Source organism: Chenopodium album, chromosome 7 (assembly GCF_948465745.1).
Source record: "Chenopodium album chromosome 7, dcCheAlbu1.1, whole genome shotgun sequence".
Lineage (NCBI taxonomy): Eukaryota > Viridiplantae > Streptophyta > Magnoliopsida > Caryophyllales > Amaranthaceae > Chenopodium > Chenopodium album.
The window spans coordinates 63,474,420-63,495,888 of NC_137840.1; the positions used below are offsets into that span (position 1 = coordinate 63,474,420).

Below are 21,469 nucleotides of genomic sequence, written 5' to 3' on the forward strand. Positions count from 1 at the left end.
TTTGATTTGAAGTCCAAGAAAGAAGTTGAGTTCTCCCATCATACTCATATCAAATTCACCACTCATTAAATCAGCAAAATACTAGCTTGCACAAGATTTCATTAGTTGCTCCAAAGATAATATCATCAACATATATTTGAACAACTAATAAGTCAGTTCCTTCAGATTTCAACAACAAAGTTTTATCAATTTTTCCTCTTTTAAAATCATATTGAAGAAGGAACTTGGAGAGCCTTTCATACCAGGCTCTAGGTGCCTGCTTCAGCCCATAAAGAGCTTTATCAAGTTTAAAGACATGATTAGGAAATTGGGGGTTTTCAAAACCAGGTGGCTGTTCCACAAAAACATTTTCTTTAAGAAAACCATTTAAGAAAGCACATTTAACATCCATTTTGTATACCTTAAAACCCATAAATGAAGCAAAAGCAATTAACATTCTAATCGCTTCTAATCTAGCAACAAGAGCAAAAGTTTCTCCAAAATCAATACCTTCTTGCTGATTATAGCCTTTCACAACAAGTCTGGCCTTGTTCCTTAAAATAGTTCCATACTCATCCAGCTTGTTTTTGAAAACCCATTTGAGCCCTGTTACCTTTTTGTTCTTGGGTTTCTCTTCTAGATGCCAGACCCTGTTCCTTTCAAATTCATTAAGTTCATCTTGCATGGCAATTATCCAGTCAGCATCTTTGAGAGCTTCTTCATGATTTCTTGGCTCAATCATGGATAGAAAGGCTTGGAAGGCACATAATTTCCTCATTTGTGATCTGGTTTGAGTTCCTCTGCTAATGTCACTTATGATGAGGTTAGTAGGATGAGAGCCTTGATATTTGAAGGGCTTTGGATGAAACTCTCTAGCAGGAACTCCTATTTGAGGCACTTCTTCTTCTGCTTCCTCTGGTTCCTCTTCGTTGCCTATTTCTTCATGACCTTGTTCCTCCTGAATTTCAGGTGGAGGAACTTCATCATTTTCTTGATGATCTTGTTCAGGTTCAATTTGCTTTTCCTTGGGATGACTAGTTTCCTCTTCATCATCCTCCATGTCTCTAACCATTCCAATTTCATAATCATTAAAGTCTTGTTCTTGCACATTCATAAACATATTAGATTCATCAAATATCACATGAATGCTTTCTTTGACACACATATAGTATTTTTATTGTAAACTCTGTAAGCCTTGTTATTTGATGCATAGCCAAGGAACACAACTTCATCACTTCTTTCATCAAATTTTCCAATGTTCCTTTTACCATTATTATGAATAAAGCACCTGCATCCAAAAGCTCTAAAGTGAGAAATATTGGGTTTTCTGCCCTTAAACAGTTCATATAGAGTTTTATTGATGATTGGTCTCATCATAACTCGATTTATAATATAGCATGCAGTATTGATAGCTTCAGCCCAGAATTTCCTTGGTAGTCCACTAGCTATGAGCATTGTTTTTGCCATGTCTTCTAGGGTCCTGTTCTTCCTTTCCATAACTCCATTTTGACATTTTGTTAAGGAGTTCTTGGGGCTGAGAAGTTATGATCCATGCCATTCTCTTTGCAGAACGCATCAAATCTTGAATTTTCGAACTCAGTTCCATGATCTGACCGAATGTGGATAATTTGATTTCCACTAGTTTTCTGCACTTTCTTGGCGAATGACACAAATTCATCGAAGTTTTCATCCTTGCTAGACAGAAAAATCACCCAGGTAAATCTAGAAAAATCATCAATAATAACTAGAACATATTTCTTTCCACTTCTACTTTGAACACGCATAGGACCACACAAATCTATGTGAATGAGTTCCAATGGCTTTGTGGTGCTCACCAAGTTTTTACTTTTAAAAGATGGCCTGACTTGCTTTCCTCTCACACATGCATCACAAATACGTTGTATGAGGAACTTGACTGAGGGAAGCCCTATGACCAAGTTCTTCGCTCTAAGTTTATCTATGAGTGAGAAACTAGCATGTCCAAAACGCTTATGCCATAATAAAGGATCATCATTAATGGCACTCATGCATGTTAGGTTATTCCTTGGGACAGAATTGAGATCCACAATATATGTGTTCCCTTTTCTAGTTCCTTTAAGAACAACCCTTCCTGTTTTGTCATTAATGATGTTGCTTGAATCAGAAGTAAAACTTACAAAGTTTCCTTTGTCACAAAATTGTGATATGCTCAGCAAATTGTGCATCAAACCCTCGACCAAAAGTACATTTTCAATTGAATGGAAACTTGACCTTCCTACTTTTCCTTTTGCAATAACTTATCCTTTCTTGTTGTCTCCAAAGGTCACAGTTCCTCCAGAATAGGTCTCAAGTGAGAGGAATTTTGATTTGTCTCCTGTCATATGCTTTAAACAACCGCTGTCGAGGTACCACGTGTTGTTCCCCCTCACTAGGACCTACAAAAGAACTCATTGATTAGTTGTAGGAACCCAGGTTTCCTTGGGTTCCTTGGACGTTGAAGCAATATCAGATTTTCTAACCCAAACTTGCTTAACATTCTTACTAACAGATTGTTCCTTCTTATAACAAGTATCCACTAAGTGACCTGTTTTCCCACAAAAGGAACACACTTTATAGCTAGTTAAATCAACATATTTCTTTTTACCTTTATGCTTAGATCGAATGTATCCCAGTCCTTCAGTTCTTTTGGTTTGAGCATTCTCAATCCATTTAGGTATACCAAGCTGACCAGTGCTTCTTTCTTTTCTGATTGCAAGCTAGCTCCTTTTCTAAATTTGCCTTTTCAATTCTTAACTCATCAAGATTGTGTTTTAATTTTTCAAAATGTTAATTAAATTTAGGCAATGATTCAGAAGAGGAACTTGACAATTTAAAGTCAGTACTGGCAAGCTTGTATTGAGTCAGTTCTACATTAACCATAATATTTTCATACTTGAGTTTTTCATTCATTTCTTTTAGAAGAAGATTCTTGTCAAAAAGATCAAAGAATCTGCCTTGAACATCAGTACGCTGGTTTTCGATCCAGGTACTGTGTTCCTTGTAGACTTTAAGAGCTTTTTCACATTCATTCAGCTTTTTATAATCAATTATCCCGTCATCTTCCATTTCTAAAATGAAATGAATAAGTACTTCTTTAGGAAGAGTCATAAGGTGATTGGGATCAACACGTACCTCTTTAGCCAGTTCTTCATTGTAAGCCTTTTCATCACGTTTGGACATTAGACATAGATTGGCTGTTTCTTCTTTAGGTTGTTCCTCCTCATCATCACTCTCAGAATCTCCCCAAGCAGCAATCATAGCCTTCCTAATGTTTGCTTTGGTGTAAGGAGTTTTGTTGCTCTTATTTTGTTCCTTAGCCTCCCTTTTCCTTTCTTAGTTTCCCACAAAGGGCATTCACGAATGAAGTGATCTAGGGATCCACATTTGTGACATCCAGAATCAGCTTTTGAGTTAGAGGACTTTTTGGTGAAGTTCCTTGTTCTATTATTTTGATTAAACATTCTTTTAAACCTTCTCACCAACATAGCCGCCTCTTCTTCATCCACCTCAGATTCTTCTTGATCACCAGCTTTGAGAGCTAAGCCTTTTCCTTTGTTCCCTTCACTATTTCTTGTTCCTAAGTGCAACTCATGAGTCATGAGGGAACCAGCAAGTTGCTCAATGTTAAATTTCGTGAAGTCCTTAGTTTCTTGTAAGGCAGTCACATTGGCTCTCCATCTTTCATCTTGAAGGAGGCTCCTTAGAACTTTCTTGACCTCCTCATCAATAGGTATTTTCTCATTTTCACCAACGGTTTTGGTGATTTCGAAATCACCAACTTCGATAACTCTCCAAACTTGGTAGTTGTCAGCTTTGATAAAAATTTTCATCCTGTTCTTCCAATAGGTATAGAACTTCCCATTGAACATAGGAGGACGCTGCGTAGAGTAACCTTCTTCCAGTTTCTCGTGATTGTTCATTGTAGAGAATAAATTTCAAGCGTTAACCCCTAGCTCGAACCCCACTGTGATCATACACTAAAGTACGGTGGCGTCCAAAGGGAAGGAAGATAGAGCAAAAGAGTCGCCAACAAGTTTTAGGAACTTGTGAACCGTCCACGAGGTGAAGGTTACACCCCTTAACGATCCAGGAGATCGTCAACTCCATAAGGTCTAGAACTAAATAAGGATTCGGGGATGAAGGTACAAATCCAACCTAAAAGAGATTGAACCTGCCCTAATAATAGGCCTCTACTTTATTCTGATCGTATTCATGTGCGCTTTTCGACTAACATGCAATCAATAGGATGATATGATGTGGCTACAAAGGGTGCCTCAAATCATTGGTATACCTTGTGCTTAATTCGACATGGATTTTTATTTATTTTTTATTTTTTATTTTTTATTTTTTTAATTTATTTTTTGTTTATTTTTTTTTTTTAATTTATTTAATGCAACATAATGAAATGATCATATATAAGGAAATAAATTCTCATTTTATTAAAAAGGGAAAAAGGAAAAAAAAACTACAAAATTAATCTAAAGGAAAAGAAAAGGTGCCTATACTAGACTTATTGGGGAAAGGAAAAAATGAAAAAGAAATAGAAAAAGAGGTAATGAAATCTTGTCGTTGAAGTTCGCCTCTGTCTTGTGTTGTTTGCTCCGACATCATCCAGTCTTCTCGCTAGCTAGAGGCAATGGGATCTTATTTGCCTCTATAAGATCTTGAATGAGGTTTTGAAACCTGTAGCATTCATCAGTAGTATGACCGCGTCCTCGATGGTACTTGCAATAGGAGTTTGGATTCCATCTCGAAGATCGATTTTCTGGTGTTGGATCCTCGGTAGGGCCAATAGGTTTGATTAATCCTCGATCATAGAGACGATCGAAAGCAGCATCGTAGGTCATTCCAATGGGTGTGAACTCTCGCCTGGGTTTCCTTTTAGATCCTTGATTGTCCATGGCTAAGACACCATCATGGTCAAAGGTACTAACATTATTACTAGAGTGGGCGTTTTCGGAAGAAGAAGGATTGTCGTTCTTCTTTCCTTTCCAGCCACCGTGGTTACTATTGTTAGTAGCTTTTTGCTTTGCGAGGTCGTCTTCGATCTCGATACCTATGTCATAGACGGATCTGAAAGTATTCAAGTTGTGTTGATATTTTAAGTGTTTTGAATACTTTTCTTGGAGATTCTTGATAATCATCCTCACAGACTCCTTTTTGGTGGGGACCTCAATCATCTTGGCGGAAGTTTCCCTCCATTTATCAAATAAAAAAGTAAAGCCTTCATTCTCTTTTTGTCTTAGCATCTCAAGTTGTCTATGGTCGGTTTCAACTTGGATATTGCACTTGTACCTATCAACAAAAGCGTTTACTATCGATTCCCAGGTAGAGGTTTTCTCCTTGTCAAGGGAGAAGAACCATTGTTGACAAACGGTTTCAAGAGATAGTGGGAACAGAGAGGGGAAAACCTTCTTATCGATACCCTTAATGTTCATTATAGTTTCAAAAGCTGTTAGATGGAAGTAAGGGTTATCTGTTGCCTTGAATTTAGGGATGTCAGTGGCGTTGAACTTATGTGGAAGAAGTTCCTTGTCCAGCAAGACCCCTTGTGAACTCATGCCCTGAAATTTATAGTCGCTAGATAGCTTGCTTAGACTCTCTTGCATGAGGTTCATTTGTTGTTGCTTCACAGGGTCATCAATCTTGAGTGTGAGTAGCTTCAGTGTCTCAGTCACGTTAGTCAATTGACTCCTAAGTTCATTAACTTCCTCTTGAGTTGCCATTATCTTTTTAGCCTTCCTCTTTTGATGAATCGGTTTATCAAAAAGTAAGACTTGAACAAAGGTGTTGTCCTTGATTAATTGGCCTTATCTCCTCGACCAAGTACTGTGCAAAAGGAATTTGGGGATACTTATTGTTAATTATTTGACTCAAAGTTTATTCAACATGCAATGGATGGAGGAAGTGAAGAAAGATTGGAATAGGATGTGAAGAAAAATGATGTAGATGAAGGGATATGAAGAGAGATTGGAATAGAATGTACTCCCAACTCAAATTACAAAAAAGAACTGACTCATGCATGAACCTAAGACATGCTCATGGTGACATATACTCAAAGTGTGTGCTAAAATTAGTGAGTGAAGGTGATATGCTAAGACTCGTGTCATGGCCATGTGGCTAGACTATGTGACTAGACTCAATTAATGACTCGACAAGGTGTTATTGACAGCGAAAATTAACCGAATTAATTAGCAAACTGGCTAATTAGACACTAGGTGATGACTCAATCAATAATCTGAACTGTCGGCAAAACGACAGGACTGGCGTCGCACTGTGTAGTGTAGCGCCAGGCGCCACACTCCACAGAGTGGCGCTACAGTCCAGACTTTGGCGCCAATACTGGAGCTTCAATCTGGGACTGTTTTCGGTGTTATTAATCAACAGGGGTATGCCTAAAGTCGTACTAGGTCAATTCTGATTAAAAAAAGTAGAATTTATTGACTCTAATTAATTAATTAGGCAAAGTTCTTTAAGTCATTAATTTATTTAATCTCAACGCAAGTCAAACAAACGATTAAGAGAAACATAGAATATATGCACAACAAATAATGCACAATTAGTCAAGTAGGCACGATATGATGCAATGAGTTTGCAATCTAACCATGGCTCTAGTTCTCTAAAGTTCGGGATATGGTTTAGTCTAAGAGGGTCCATGGTTAATTGTCCGAATGCACCGCGCGTAAGCCTAACCGTGAAGGGTTGGCGCGAGTGGATGGGACACCGCGAGTTTTAGAAAAAACTTGCTTCCATGGTTTGGTGAATTCAACATTCTCGGATGTACCCTTTGTTACACAGAGCGTTCAATCGGGTAGATGGAGCATGAATTCCCAGAGGGTTATGTCCATATGTAGAACACATATGGGTTTCGGAAAAGTGAGAAAAAATTCAATCAGGAAGTAGGATCGAGCAAACAATACGAAAAACCGGTCGAAATTAGAATGCATATTTCTGGCTCGGTATGGGGGGAAGTTGGCGCCAGCAAACAGAGACTGGCGCCAGCTTTTAGCTGTAGCGCCTAGCGCCAATGTTGGCGTCTGGCGCTACGGTTAAAATGCTGGCGCCAATGCTCTGGCCCCTGTCGCTACTTCCCACATGCCTCAGCAGCTTTCTGTGCTCGATAAAATTTTCCAATTTCGCGCGGTGTTATTTCGGTCCTAGTTGTGAAAGATATTTCTCAAATTTCCTTCGTGTAAAATCCTATGTTTTTAACTCATTATGAACGGTCTTTCCAATGAGATCTTTTTTATGCATATGACAATAATGTTAATAAAAATTACGCACATGAAATACTTAGAACGTTTTGAGTCTCATCCACTCATTCTAAATCATTGCCGAAACAAATTCAGGAATTAAAATAGAAATCCTCCCCTGCGGAGTCGCCAAAAACTGTAGGGAATAAATTTCAAGCGATAACCCCTAGCTCGAACCCCACTGTGATCATACACTAAAATACGGTGGCGTCCAAAGGGAAGGAAGATAGAGCAAAAGAGTCGCCAACAAGTTTTAGGAACTTGTAAACCGTCCACGAGGTGAAGGTTACACCCCTTAACGATCCAGGAGGTCGTCAACTCCATAAGGTCTAAAACCAAATAAGGGTTCGGGGATGAAGGTACAAATCCAACCTAAATGAGATTGAACCTGCCCTAATAATAGGCCTCTACTTTATTCTGATCGTATTCATGTGCGCTTTTCGACTAACATGCAATCAATAGGATTAACCCTAAACCTGTTTATCTATGTTGGTTGAATATAATGCACAAACGAATCTATTATTGGTGATCACTTGAATTATAATCAAATTAACCCTAAACAAGATTATTAATTATCTTATTAAGCGTGATTACAAGTACTAATTCCCTTTAAACATGCATAAAATGTGTGATCAAGCAATAACAATAAATATCAAGCAACATAATAAATTATCAATATAATAATTATAATCATCACAAATATAATTAAGAATAATCATCATAATAACAATCATACTAATCATAATAATAATCATGTTGATCATAATAATAATAATTATAACAATAATAAAATTATAATCATAATCAAAGCAATTATAAAAATAATCATAGATCATGTTAAAGTATAATAATAATAGCAAGATCCTAGGCATGATACTAACAAGATTAATAACAAACCCTAGCATGTCACTAAGTAATAAAAATCAAATCTTTAACCCTAACATGATACTAACAATCATAAATATTAGGAAGAACATAGGAAGCATCGTAGGAATCATAATAAGCATATTTGATATTAAAGTTACCCTAAACATGATACTAGGAATATCATAATAACAATATAAACATGATTTCTACATCATAATATCAATAAATCCAATTAAAGCACTTACTTTGATGCTTCGTACCTCTTTCTAATAACAAAATACACACGTTAGTAAATTCAAGGAAAATAATAAAATAAACAATTAAATTAAATAATTGAAAGAGAGATTTGGGACCAAACCCTCAGAAATTAAACCTTTCACGTCTAGGGCGAAGGCAACTTCGAATATGGCTAGGTGTTTCTAGATCTTGCGAATGCGGAATTTTGTATGTAAGAAGCAAGTTTAAAAGAGAGAGAGAGAGAGAGATGGTGAATGATTAAAGAGAGAATGAGAACTGATTGTAGATGAATGAAGATTAATGTTGATGAGAATTGGTTAGTTGTTGATGAATGAAAACGGAGTTTTTACGACGTTATTTATAGAGAAAATCAGCCAAAAAGATAAAATTAACAAAGCAGAGTATGGGCGTAACTGAAACAGAGCTGGCTATTCATTCGATTGTGATTCGACGCGAAAGGTACTCATCACTGGGTTTGGTTTTGGGGAGACACAAATGGGTGTCTACATTCATGTTGCTTCCAGGAACTTAACTCGTCAGGGTTTCCTGATTTCTTCGAGGAACAGGCTCGGATACCAATTGTTGACTCAAATGAACAATACAAGAGGGGGGTGAATTGTATTGTAGAGGAACTACGGTAATTTTTGCGGAATTTATTAAGGAACTCGAATTAAAACTAAAAGTGCAAAGAGAGATTTTACGTGGAAAACTTCTTGGCCCTAATCAAGAAGATAAACCACGACCACAAGGGATTTTAAACTCAACTCTTAATAATAATAGGGCAAACAACATATTACAAATTAAGACTCTAAACTCAAGTTCCTCAACAAACTTAAGCTCTCTTTAACTGATCCCTCAATCAGTCGATCTCTCTAACTATCTCTTTCTCCTTGCTTCACTCAAAGCAATAAAACACTCTTAGAGTTTCCCCAAACTCTAACCCAATACAACTCAAGGTTAACCTCTAAATTGCTAAGTACAAAGACACTCAAGGACTCAAGTGGATTATGACTCTTTTGAAAACTAAAAGACTGTAATGCTCAAGTGTAAGTTTCCAACTGAAAACCTAGGCTATTTATAGAAGATTTAGGCAGTTAAAATAATCGTTGCCACAATCACCACTCAACCACAACTCCCTTAAAACTAGGAAGTGTAAGGAGTGGAATATTGGGCAGCAAGTAAATCGAAATACTAGGAAGTGGTTTTACTGCTTCCTAAATTATCTGAACTTACTTTGACAAATTAAAACACACGTTTAAAGAGAATTTTTCCAAAAAAGATTTTCCAAAGAATAAGATAAAATTAAAACAGAAAATCTTTTTCAAAAAGATATTTTAACATAAAAGATATATTCGAAATAATTGAGTTAAAATACGGAAAATAAAATCTTTATCAAATAAAATTAAATCCACTTGAATCCTAAATTATCATCGTACTTAACATTAATACAAGAAGCCTAAGATAAATATAAAATACATTAGACTCCTTGAAACTCTTAGAAGCTTCAGTTCCTCGCTAAAGGAACTTGCCTTCGAAGCTTCAACTCTGGAGCTTCAGTTCCTCACTAAAGGAACACGACTTCATTGACTTCTTTATCCTTCCATAGCTGAATTAGATCTTGTTCCGTGCTCCCTTCTCACTTAAGAATTCCATAGCATAACCTGTCATAAATCAAAGCTAAAAACGAAACTTAAACTTATATAGGTTTGCTTAGGTTCCTTGAGTCATCATCAAAACATAAGGTCAACATTTAATAATAATAATAATTAATATTTAATAATAATAATAATAAATAAATACTAATACTGATACTAATAATAATAATAATAATAATAATAATAATAATAATAATAATAATAATAATAGTAGCAGTAGTAGCAGTAGTAGTAGCAGGAGCAGAGGCAGCGGCGGCAGCAGCAGCAGCAGGAGCAGCAACAGCAGCAATAGCAGCAGCAGCAGTAGCAGTAGTAGGAGTAGTAGTAGTAGTAGTAGTTACTCTGCTGAAATCTGCTCTGCTCTGTTGAAATCTGCTCTGCTCTGCCTAGAAGCTCAAAAGAACAGGGCCTAAGACGTATATATTATCAATCCACCATAATAATATAGTAATAGATGATAATAAATGAAGTTAATATTACAGTATTATTTTGATGATTAATAAATGAAGTTAATTGTCTGTCTAACGACTGAAGATCCTCAAGAAACATAACTTGATGGATTTTTCTACAGCGATCGTTTGAAATATGACTACCTTATTATTTTAGTGATAAACAATATGAGCGATCTATTTTTTTACATTATAAATTGACACAATTAGTATACTAATTTCTATAGTGCAAATATAATTTTTGAAAATTTTAATCCAACATAAAGTAAATGTTATTGAATTGCAACAGATTGGATGGGGCTAAATTCGAATCCGATCCGCTTTATAAATCCCCAGGCTCTTAGCAACCTAGGCTCTTAGCTACGCCCTCAACCCCCTCGGCGCGCCAGACACTCCTTCGCCCCTTCATACCCTCTTAGCAAGTCCGAGCTCTCAGCTCACTCCACCCTTTCGGTACTTGCAGGCCAGGCTGAGCGCCCAGCCTAGTAAAGTCACGCAGGACTACCCCGGGCTTTCGGCATCTAACATCGCTCAACCCCGCTCTCTCCCTCCGCCCAGCTTGGCAGTTGTTTGTAGAATACCACTCACTCCCTCACCTCACTCCTCGCCACGCCCAGCTCCCCCCTCGGCTTGCTTGGATGGGCACCACCCCTCAACCGTTCGGCATTCCAAAAAACAAGATTATAGCTTGAAAAGCTGAGAGCTAGGCTTGATGAATCAAAGCCCTCAAATCTACCTTCTCGAATACAACAATTAAATATAGAAGAAAAGAGTTCTTCTCTTGGCTAGGCCTACCAAGACTTCAGACCTCCAGCAGACGAGCAAACCGATCGATATTTTCAAAAGAGAAACAACAAGTTTTCCAAGAAGTAAAAGAAAAAGTGAATTACTTTAATTATTTGCATAAGACAAATAAAGGAAGAGGGATATGTGTTGTTGAATTGGAAAAAGGGTGGTCCATATCAATATCTTTAGCTAAATGGGCTCTCAGTTAAGCGTAAGGCTTACCTCTCAATATATTATCAAGATAAGATATGCCTTCAGCAAAATACATGGGACTCAACCTGAAGAAAATACTCTGAAAGAAGAAAAACTCTCAGTTATCTACAAGCCGTCATTCATCATTCGACTTAGCTCTTGGATAAACTCTCAAAACCGCTCAGTCATCTTAATTAAAGTACTTATAATGCATTGCTTGGGGCTAGATTTCACCCTTGCAAGTCGCTCTCGGAGCTCTTTTTAGCCCTCAGGTACACCTGGGGCTTGTTTATTTTTAGCCCTTGGGTACGCCTCAAAGTCTACTCCGGCTTACGTGACAACTTCTATCATATTCATTCCGCGTGATATCCGAACTTCATGCGATCTCGTTCCCACATCACGTGTGGGGCTAAAAGTTTGGGGCAAGTCCATTGTCCTAAGCCCATTGACTTGGAATTACGAAAATACCCCTCCATGATCCAGCCCATCATTGGTCAGAGCAAAGTATGGATTTACCCCTAATCTGTCCAACTAAGTACAACTTCTACCATCTGAAAGTACGTCTGTAAAAAGCTCTCAAATCATTAATGATGGTAACTTTTTCCTAATTCTCTAAGCTTCTATATATACTTTCTCTCTCTAAAGTGCTCTCTTTCTACTTTCTCTCTCTAGAAAGTACATTTGCTGAATTAAGCATCAATCGGAGAGGCTTTCCCGGGTCACAACCCCGGGGCAGTTAACCTTCTCTCTTTTGCAGGCCGAGCTCTAGGATAGCAAGGTGGAGCAGAAGGACATTTGGACAGTTATTGGACTTAGCCTTAAGACATCTTGATATTACTCTAACCCTGAGGAGAATTATGTTTCCTGAAACACGTCCAAATTATAAAATAAAAGCATAGTGGTAATATGCATGTAGTATAACAAATCAAACAAGGAGTATTTTCTAAAAGGTTGAGGTTTAAGCCATATGTTTCGGAATCATATTCTACGTTTGATCTTTTGATTTGGAGAGTTTGAGGTTCTAACCATGTTTACCCTCCTTTATTGTCGGTTTGTTTTCATTTTATGAGTAAAAATTGGGTGTTGCTTGAAAAAAAATACCATGTGTCCATTAGGGTTTTTGGTGCATATAAAAAAAAAATATTGATTAAGGGTGATTTGTTGTTAAATGCAAGATTTTTTTTTTTTAATGAAAAAGTCTAATTCTTACCCAAAAAATCATTTAGTTATCTTAGTATCAACTAATCATTCTAATTAAAACCTAGTTCAAGTGTTCAGCCATTACCAAACAAGCTATCATCTTCATTAGATGAGTTAATTATTTGAATTTTAAAGAGAAGGGCTCAATTACTTTAGAATATGAAGGGGATGTCATGATGTCATTTATTAGTTAAAGTTCACGCTACAATGGGGTAAATTTCATTCTCTATTTATAATTCTACCCATATATATATATATATATATATATATATATATATATATATATATATATATATATATATACTACCACCGTTACATATTATTTGCAACGATTTGACATAAAATATAGATGAAAAATGTCTAATCGTTGTAAATAATATGTAGCAGAAGTGATATTTCTTTTCCTTTCATGATCTTTAGCTTTGACCTCTCGTGCCTCTAAGATTTTAGATTTCTTTTTTCTTAAATTCTTGCTATAGGCATTTTAGTTGATGTCTATGAAGGGAGTTTCAATTTGACACCTTCTGAAAATATATATCTCGACTATTTATTTACTCCATATGTACATATTTAGCGGTTACATTAGTAGTTCTAAGTTTTCATCGCACTTTTATAGATTTAGTTGTTACATTCTCATGTTAGTGGCATGTTAGTTATAAGGGTTATTTATATGAGATCAGGCCTAGGCTAATCAAGTAGTAAAATATAAAGTAGGTATACCATATGATTGGGCCTTGATTTTCTTTTTTTTTTTTTGTTTTTAAGAAAGGCCTTGATTTTCTAAGCCGCTTCATTTATTCTGGCCAAAAATGGCCTAGACTGGTCTTAGCAAGCAACCACATTTCTTCTAATCTGTCTTTTTTTTTTTTTTTTTTTTTTTTTTTTTTTTTTTTTTTTTAACTTACCTTATTCTGTTGTACTTAAAAATGGTTTGATATGCTACATTATAGCCTATTTCCTTAAGCCTGAACAATTGATTATTGTATTTGTAGTAATTACTAGGAAACAAACATCTACAAAACAATCTGAAAAATGTCTTCTAGCGCGGATGTGGAGAGAGGAGACAGCTTCACGGAAGCAAGAATACAACTTCAAATACAATCAGCAGAAAATAATGTCGGAGAAAGTACAGGGCATCCATGGATGGTGTACTTCTGTACCTTCATTGCAGTTTGTGGTTCCTATCAATTCGGTGCTTGTGTATGTGCCATTTACCATATTTACACCCCGTCTATACACTCACTAGTTTATTTTACATTGGTATGCAGGGGAATATTATTGCTAAGAGTACTATGTACTTTTCATAATATTGAGCTAATATTGTGATCAGTAACAATCAGTTAAATTAAGTTAGCAAAAATTAAAGTAGTTGATAAATTAAGTTAGCAATATGTAAGGTCCTAACATGTTTATGAATAAGAAATAATAATAGTACTTTTCATTGATGAGGTATAGCTAATTAGCTATGTTATGGTTTGATTTAGGCAGGCTACTCGTCTCCCACTCAGTCCGCGATTACAGAAGAACTTCAACTGTCTGAAGCCGAGGTTTGATAACTTTCTTCTGCTATGACATAGTTGAAATGCCTTTTTTTTTATTGTGTTTGAAGCTCCTACTGTTTCTATTATTTTTCTTCTTTTTCGTGCAGTTCTCACTTTTCGGTTCCATACTAACTTTTGGAGCAATGTTTGGTGCTATAACAAGTGGATTTATAGCTGATTATTTAGGTAGAATAATGGTAAGATGTCTCAAGTGATACTTTATAGTCATAAATTTAGTGGTAAATTAATCCAACTTTCATGGAGTCTTTTTGAACTCTTGTGATTGTGAGAAATTGCAGGCAATGAAACTGTATGCACTATTCTGCACAGGAGGGTGGCTTGCAATATATTTTTCAAAGGTTGAATCTTGATACTTATGTTTTAACATTATTGCTGGAAGTATGTTCAACTTCAAAGAAACAAACATCATGATAATTCTTCTTTAATAAACCAGAGTTCTTTAGCTTTGCATCTAGGAAGACTCGCTGGTGGATATGGAATGGGCGCCTTCTCCTATGTGGTATGTATCAGTCTTTGGACCTGTTCATTTTTCTCATTGTACTGTAAAGATAAGTATGATAAGCTCAGATTTTGTAAGATAATGCAAATGATGACATTATCATCAACTTGAAGTATCTTTAAGTGTATGTATGCTACACATAAAAGCTTACTGAGATAAATAATAAATTGACAGGTACCTATTTACATTGCTGAAATATCACCTGTAAGCCTTCGAGGAGCACTTACAACGTTAAACCAGGTAGAGTTATATAATACTTGACTTATAATCATTCAAAATACATTTGTCCAATATCTGCACCAGCCCAATTTGCTTCTGTTTCTTATACAGGTCATGATCTCTACTGGTATTTCAGTTGCTTTTCTCCTTGGGATACCCTTATCTTGGAGGGCATTAGCGTTAATGGGTAAGGAATTAGTATAGAAAGATAATTGTTCGCTATTAGATGATATTGCAACAAATTAGGGACTAACTAAATAAATATTTTGCAGGATTAATCCCCTGTGGTATTATGCTTTTGGGTTTATTACTCACTCCGGAGTCTCCAAGATGGCTTGTAAGAACACGATATATATTGTACCTTTCATACATTATGTCATCCGAATATTCTATTTAATGAATATTTGGATAGCACATTGTACTATAATCCAATGTATGTTGACCAAAATACAAGCCATTATTTTTTTTTTTCCATCCTAAGCAGTAAGCAATCTAAATTAAGTGCAATGTGACTGCAGGCAAGAGAAGGAAGGACAGATAAATTTAAAGTTTCCCTTCAGAAACTTCGCGGGAAAAAGACAGACATAACCCTTGAGACAGCTGAGATCGAAGTACTAAGTTCATCAACCTTTTGTTCTGAAGAACTGGACTTATGAGCTTTCAGATTACTAATACGCGTGTGCATATGATTTTTTGTTTGACAGAGTTGTGCTGAGGAACTCAAACTACTGCCAAAAGCTAAAATCTATGATCTGTTCAGAAAGAAATATCTAAAATCTGTCATTGTGAGTGTTTCATAGCTCTAGTTATACAAGTATGAGTCAGTTTTTCATTATTTTTTGACATCTAGAGAGAAATGATAAAATAAAATAACTAACGAGCTTTTGTGTGTTGTGTAACATTACAAATAAGATCGGATTTAAATTTTCATTCTCATTAGTCATTAGTTAACATGAATGATTGCTTTGATGACATTGATGAATTTTTCACAGACAATGATTACACTTTCATCACTAGCACCACCATTTGTTACGAGTACTATCTACATTATTAATGGCCTGGATTGTATGCTCTTTATTAAGTTGAACTTTAATTGCATAAGTTCAATTAGTTGCAAAATTAATGTTTAGATAATTGCTCTGGCACCAGATAGGAGTCGGATTAATGATCTTCCAGCAGTTTGGAGGAATCAATGGGATTTGCTTTTATCAACATCTTCAAAATGGCAGGTGAATATCTTCATCTTATTCTTCATAGAAATAGATTAATATGAAATTCATAAAATTGCTTTGTTTTCTGCAGGATTTTCACCGAGAATTGGCACCATTATATACGCTTTTCTTCAGGTTCCTGAATTGTGATCAACCCATATTTAACATGATTCCTCTATTAACATAATTAACACGTTTGGCACCATAATTAATTATCATAAACTTTTATGTTACAGGTTGTAATTACGTGCGTTGGAGCAACTTTGATTGACAAATTAGGAAGAAAGCCACTGCAATTGGTACATTTTAGCACTATAATCAAATATAATGCAGGCTACACTTATTCTGCCTATGTAGGAGCTTACTTTACTCTGCACAGGTTTCTGCAGCAGGAGCAAGTGTAGGTTGCATATTGGTGGCAGTCGCGTTCTACCTACAAGTAAGGCAACCCGAAAAATGTTAATATCAAAACCTTATTACATAAATCATAACACCAGTTAATCTTGTATCTCTGTTTACTAAACTAGGCGCTGGCAAGTCCACAGAGACAGCAGGAATACTTGCCGCGACAGGCATACTGGTATGCAGGAGTTAAAATCAGCAAATTGAAAAATGAATAAACAAATTGATTACTTGTAAATGTTATGAGATTTCACACTTTCAGAGTCTTAATAATGTTAAATTCATTTTATAGGTATATGTAGCATTCTTTTCTATTGGATTAGGACCAGTTCCATGGGTTATAATGTCAGAGGTAATGCTTATTAGACAGTTAACCACATATACTAGTTTAAATGGACTAAATCACTGATGAATGTTTTTTTATGATGCAGATTTTCCCTATAAATATTAAAGGACTAGCCGGAAGCTTAGCCACACTTGTCAATTGGTTTTGTGCTTGGTTAGTCTCGTATAAGTTCCAGTTTCTGATGAATTGGAGTACATACGGTATGCAAATTAAATTTTGTATATGGCACTCTGACATTACATTAATTTCATGGAAAATTAACATAAAAACATGATATCAGAGTAAATAACTTTGTGTGTTTTTAGGTACATTCTTTATATTTGCCGGGATTAATGCACTAGGATTCCTCTTTGTTATCACGATTGTGCCTGAAACAAAGGGAAAAACTCTAGAGCAAATCCAGGCCGCCATCAACAATTAGCACAAGGAAAGAAGGTACAATCATCTTTTGAAAATTGGTGGCCTGGAAGCCATAAGTAATCTGTAACAAGATTATGATAGAAAAACGAGTCTCATTTTGTGTGTGAGATTTCTATGCAAATGTAGCAAAACGGTACACAAATGCAATGATAAAAGAATAGAAAGGAAAAAGAATGTAGTCGTCTATTTAGAATTAGTTGTCACATTGTTACCCCAACCACCTATAATTAGAAATATATGACATACCACATACATATAACCAAAAAAAAAAAAACAAAAAAAAATCTCTTTCAAAGAAATTGAATCTAATCTATACTGTTTAGTGTTTACCATTTACATTTGGTGATGAAATTACAAATTATAAGTTCCACTCTTTAAACATCAGACTGTAGTACTTAACATAGAAACTATAATTTATTCAAAAGGAGCACGATTCGTCTATGTTGGTCTTTGTAGAAAAGAAGTCAATACTTGGATCTGATATGTTTTCTTCTGATGAAGCAGCAGCTACATTAGCATGTATCTTTTTGCTCAAACACGCTAGCTCCATGGCGACTTGCATCATGGTTGGCCTTACAGCTCCTTCGGGGTGCAGACAACGCTTTGCAAGATTTACAACTACCATTATGTCTTCAATCATATGGTTACTTCCTAACAGTATAGGATCCAACATCTCATATAAAGCAGAATTATCCGTTATATTGATAAATTGCATCACCAAACTTGTTGCATCATCTAAAGTGACGCGAGTTGGCTTTTGTCCTGTTAAAATTTCAACAAGAACTACGCCAAAACTATAAACATCACTCTTTTCTGAAAATTGGTTTGACAAGAAATATTGAGGATCGAGATAACCAAATGTCCCTCTTACACAAGTCGTTACGTGAGTCTGGTCAATACTAATTGATCTCGAAATTCCAAAATCACAAACCTTAGCTACATACTTATGATCCAAAAGTATGTTACTTGATTTTATGTCTCTGTGGTAGATAGGAGCTGAAGACGACGAATGTAGATAAGCAATAGCCCCGGCAACTTCAGATGCAATTCTTAGTCGAATTTCCCAAGTAACTCGAAACTCTTTGTTAGGACTATGAATGAGATCCGAAAGAGTGCCATTAGGAATAAACTCGTAAACTAAATGTATAGTTTTTGTTTCTAAGCAACATCCAAGTAACTTTACTACATTTCTATGGTTGACTTGTGAAAGGATTATCACCTCGTTTATGAACTCTTTCCATTGATTTTCATCCAATGAGCTTGATCTTTTAACAGCAACAAGTTTTCCATCACTTAACATTCCTTTGTACACCGTGCCCTGCCCCCCTTTGCCAATAACGCGGTCGTCATCGAAATTGTCTGTTGCATCCTTTAGTTGTTTTTCTGTGAAGAGTCTAGTTTTCTCAGCTTCTTCTTGATTGAACTTTTGTTCTTTTAATTTACTCTTGAAGTATTTCTTTCTAAGCTTTATCTCCTTTCTGCTATCTTTTGTTTTACGCCACCAACATTGTGCAACACAACAGCATGCCAAAATTAATGAACCTACAGCTGCATTATTCATAGTCCTAGAGAGTCAACAATATATTGTAGATTAATGACGTAGATATATATAATATATATCAAGAAGCAAAAAATCTACATGTGAACCTGGACGTTTATAAACAATAAAAAATACATAAAAAATAAAGAAAATTTTGCAAAAAAACCACCTTTTATTAGAAATTAATTACAAGAAACCTCCTTTTATATATATATATATATATATATATATATATATATATATATATATATATATATATATATATATATATATATACTTTAATCAAAATTATTTTTGCAAATCAATACCTTTATGTCGGAAAATGAGATTTGACCCCATTTTCGGCGTTGACTACCCCATTCCACCCACGAAACCACCTCTATCCCCAGCCCCACCCACAAAACCATCCTTCATGGTGTTTACCACCCTAAACACACCCCTTTAACGATGTTGACCACCCTAAAAAATCCCTACCTTATAAAAAGTAGGAGATTGCTCTTATGAATAGTGCACGGACTATTATACCCCTTAAAATATTTATTTACCTTCTTATCCTCATGTGTAATAAAGTTTGCAATTTTATCAATTAATCATAAATTAAATGGAGCATTGGAATAATAAAGTTTAGAATTGTTTATAATTTTATGGTTTAATTATATAACAACATTAGTTACTGGACAACGAAAGGTTGTTTCTTTATGTGAGCATTAAGTAGCTCAACTAAAGTTTAGAACATTGCACAACATCCAACACATTTATCGTTTATATGCAAATAGCTTTGATAAAATATTATATGCAAATCGGCATAAGACATAGAGAACATCGATAATAATTCTACTCAAAGGGCTAACTATACCGCGCGCATCGCGCGCATTGCGATCCCTAGTAAAAGAAAAAACCAATAATGACTAATTTGTACTGTTCACTTGTTCAGCAGGCTACTCCGCCCATAAACACTGTATAATGTCCCAATGGAGCACATAAAAAAAAAAAAATGGGGGGAGTATGTAGCTCAAATCGTCAAATAGTTTAGTCAGTCAAACTTACTTGGTAGGACGAATCGAACTGCGAACAAAAATCGCTCATATGCTGTCAATCAAAAAACAAATTGTTTGGTTTCAAAAAAAAAAAAAAAAAAAAGAAAAAGAAAAAACGACAACAACAAATTGTTACTTTCTCTATTCATTAATTAAAATTATACAAAGTATTATATAACCTCTACAATTTTAAGGTCAAATATTATCATCAACTATATGCATTTTTTTGATCTTTAACTTTTTGAATTTTGCACAAATATTCATATTTAGAAATTATTGAGCAACTGATTAGGTACAAGAAGAAGGTAATTAAAGTAGTGTGTAAAAAATTGTTAGATAATTAAAATCAAAGAACAAAAAAGTGAAAAAAAAAGCCCTTCTATCAAAAAATTAAATAAAATTGTCTTTGATTTTGAAAGTCATGATATATTGTAGAAAAGACTAAAAAAATTAGTCACCTCTATTAGCATCATCATTAATTTAAAAACTGACAAACAAATAAAATAAAAAGAATATGTTTAAACTAAAAACAAAAAAATGAGACAAACAAATCATCAATATACAATAATTAGATTATTATACCTTCATTTTGGTTCTTTATATACCAGAGAAGCACGACCGGAACATCAACCATTAAAGGCACATTAGTTGATTGGGTTAGTACATGATTTGCCAAATACTCCCGACTTATCAAGAAGGCTGACCTGCAATAACGACCAGATGCATTGTTAACACTCACACTAATGCTATATTTTCGAGCCAAAGGGATGTTTATTTGGCAACAATTGTTATAACCATAACACTGGTCCAACTTCAACAGAGTATCTGTATTTGTATCTTGAATATTAGAAGCACAAGTGGAGGTGCATCCTTCTATATTACGATTTCGACCATCATCGAATGAGGCGTATCCATGGCATCCCACTGATGCAAATATATTTGGACCATAATAGGTGAATAGCTTCTCTCTAAATTCCCCAAAGAAAAATGGAGACCCCTTTAAATTAGGACTATTCCAGTGTATTGTAGTACCACTACAAGCAGAGACCGATGGGATCCTAACAGTTACTCCTCCAAATTGTCCGTATTTTTCAGGCGGGTTGTTTCGCACCTCAAGAATTTCAAGATTGAATTTCTGTAAGATTGGTTTACGTGATGAGTTGTTACAAGAGACAGCAAAGTTGTCATTGGAGTAGCAGCCGTGCTCAGGCGGCCCGATTCCAAAAGGGTAGGGAATGTCAATGTTACCGCAACGGTGTATGCAATCTGGATGTTGGTATTGTTGACATGGTCTCCATAAACAAGAGAAGAAGATTATTGACAACAACAACGCGTTTGAGTTTGGCATTTGTTTTAGCTTCTTAGGCATTCGAGTAGTTGAAGTAACAATTATATTGTGGTGAGTTGTGACTTGTGATGAGTCACTTGTCCTTTGGGTGATTTAGTATTACTCTATCTACCTCATACATCCTTTTCATTTATATTATTGAAGTTACATTAGACTAATTAAAGTTGAGTAATTTTATGTGTATTTGAAAGCTAGGATTTATGAAGAGATGATCTGGTAAAAGATGACAAAGATAAATTTCATTGAATG

At 35.4% G+C, this 21,469-nt stretch overlaps 1 protein-coding gene and 1 pseudogene across 2 annotated transcripts; one reads left to right on the top strand and one right to left on the bottom strand.

Annotated features, from left to right (window-relative positions):
* Window positions 1–13,513: 13,513 nt before the first annotated feature.
* LOC145638065 (sugar transporter ERD6-like 7) lies at window positions 13,514–17,316 on the top strand (annotated as a pseudogene). The gene is made up of 18 exons (XR_014114611.1): window positions 13,514–13,836; window positions 14,121–14,183; window positions 14,285–14,374; window positions 14,477–14,536; window positions 14,632–14,697; window positions 14,872–14,937; window positions 15,028–15,103; window positions 15,189–15,253; window positions 15,435–15,527; window positions 15,621–15,701; window positions 16,066–16,145; window positions 16,219–16,262; window positions 16,364–16,426; window positions 16,507–16,585; window positions 16,673–16,707; window positions 16,822–16,881; window positions 16,961–17,075; window positions 17,181–17,316. The product of XR_014114611.1 is annotated as a sugar transporter ERD6-like 7 (transcript).
* A 183-nt stretch (window positions 17,317–17,499) lies between these two features.
* Window positions 17,500–21,241, bottom strand: LOC145640461 (wall-associated receptor kinase-like 1). The gene is made up of 2 exons (XM_081691738.1): window positions 20,478–21,241; window positions 17,500–18,860 (listed from the first exon to the last, which is right to left on the bottom strand). The coding sequence occupies exons 1-2, from the start codon at window positions 21,239–21,241 to the stop codon at window positions 17,714–17,716; spliced, it is 1,911 nt and encodes a 636-aa protein (XP_081547864.1). The 3' UTR covers window positions 17,500–17,713.
* Window positions 21,242–21,469: the final 228 nt, after the last annotated feature.

Coding starts and splice junctions, on each gene's coding strand:
- LOC145640461 (XM_081691738.1), bottom strand. CDS start 21,241: ATGCCTAAGAAGCTAAAACAAATGCCAAACTCAAACGCGTTGTTGTTG. Junction 18,861..20,477: donor GTTCCGGTCGTGCTTCTCTG/GTATATAAAGAA, acceptor TTGACTCTCTAG/GACTATGAATAATGCAGCTG.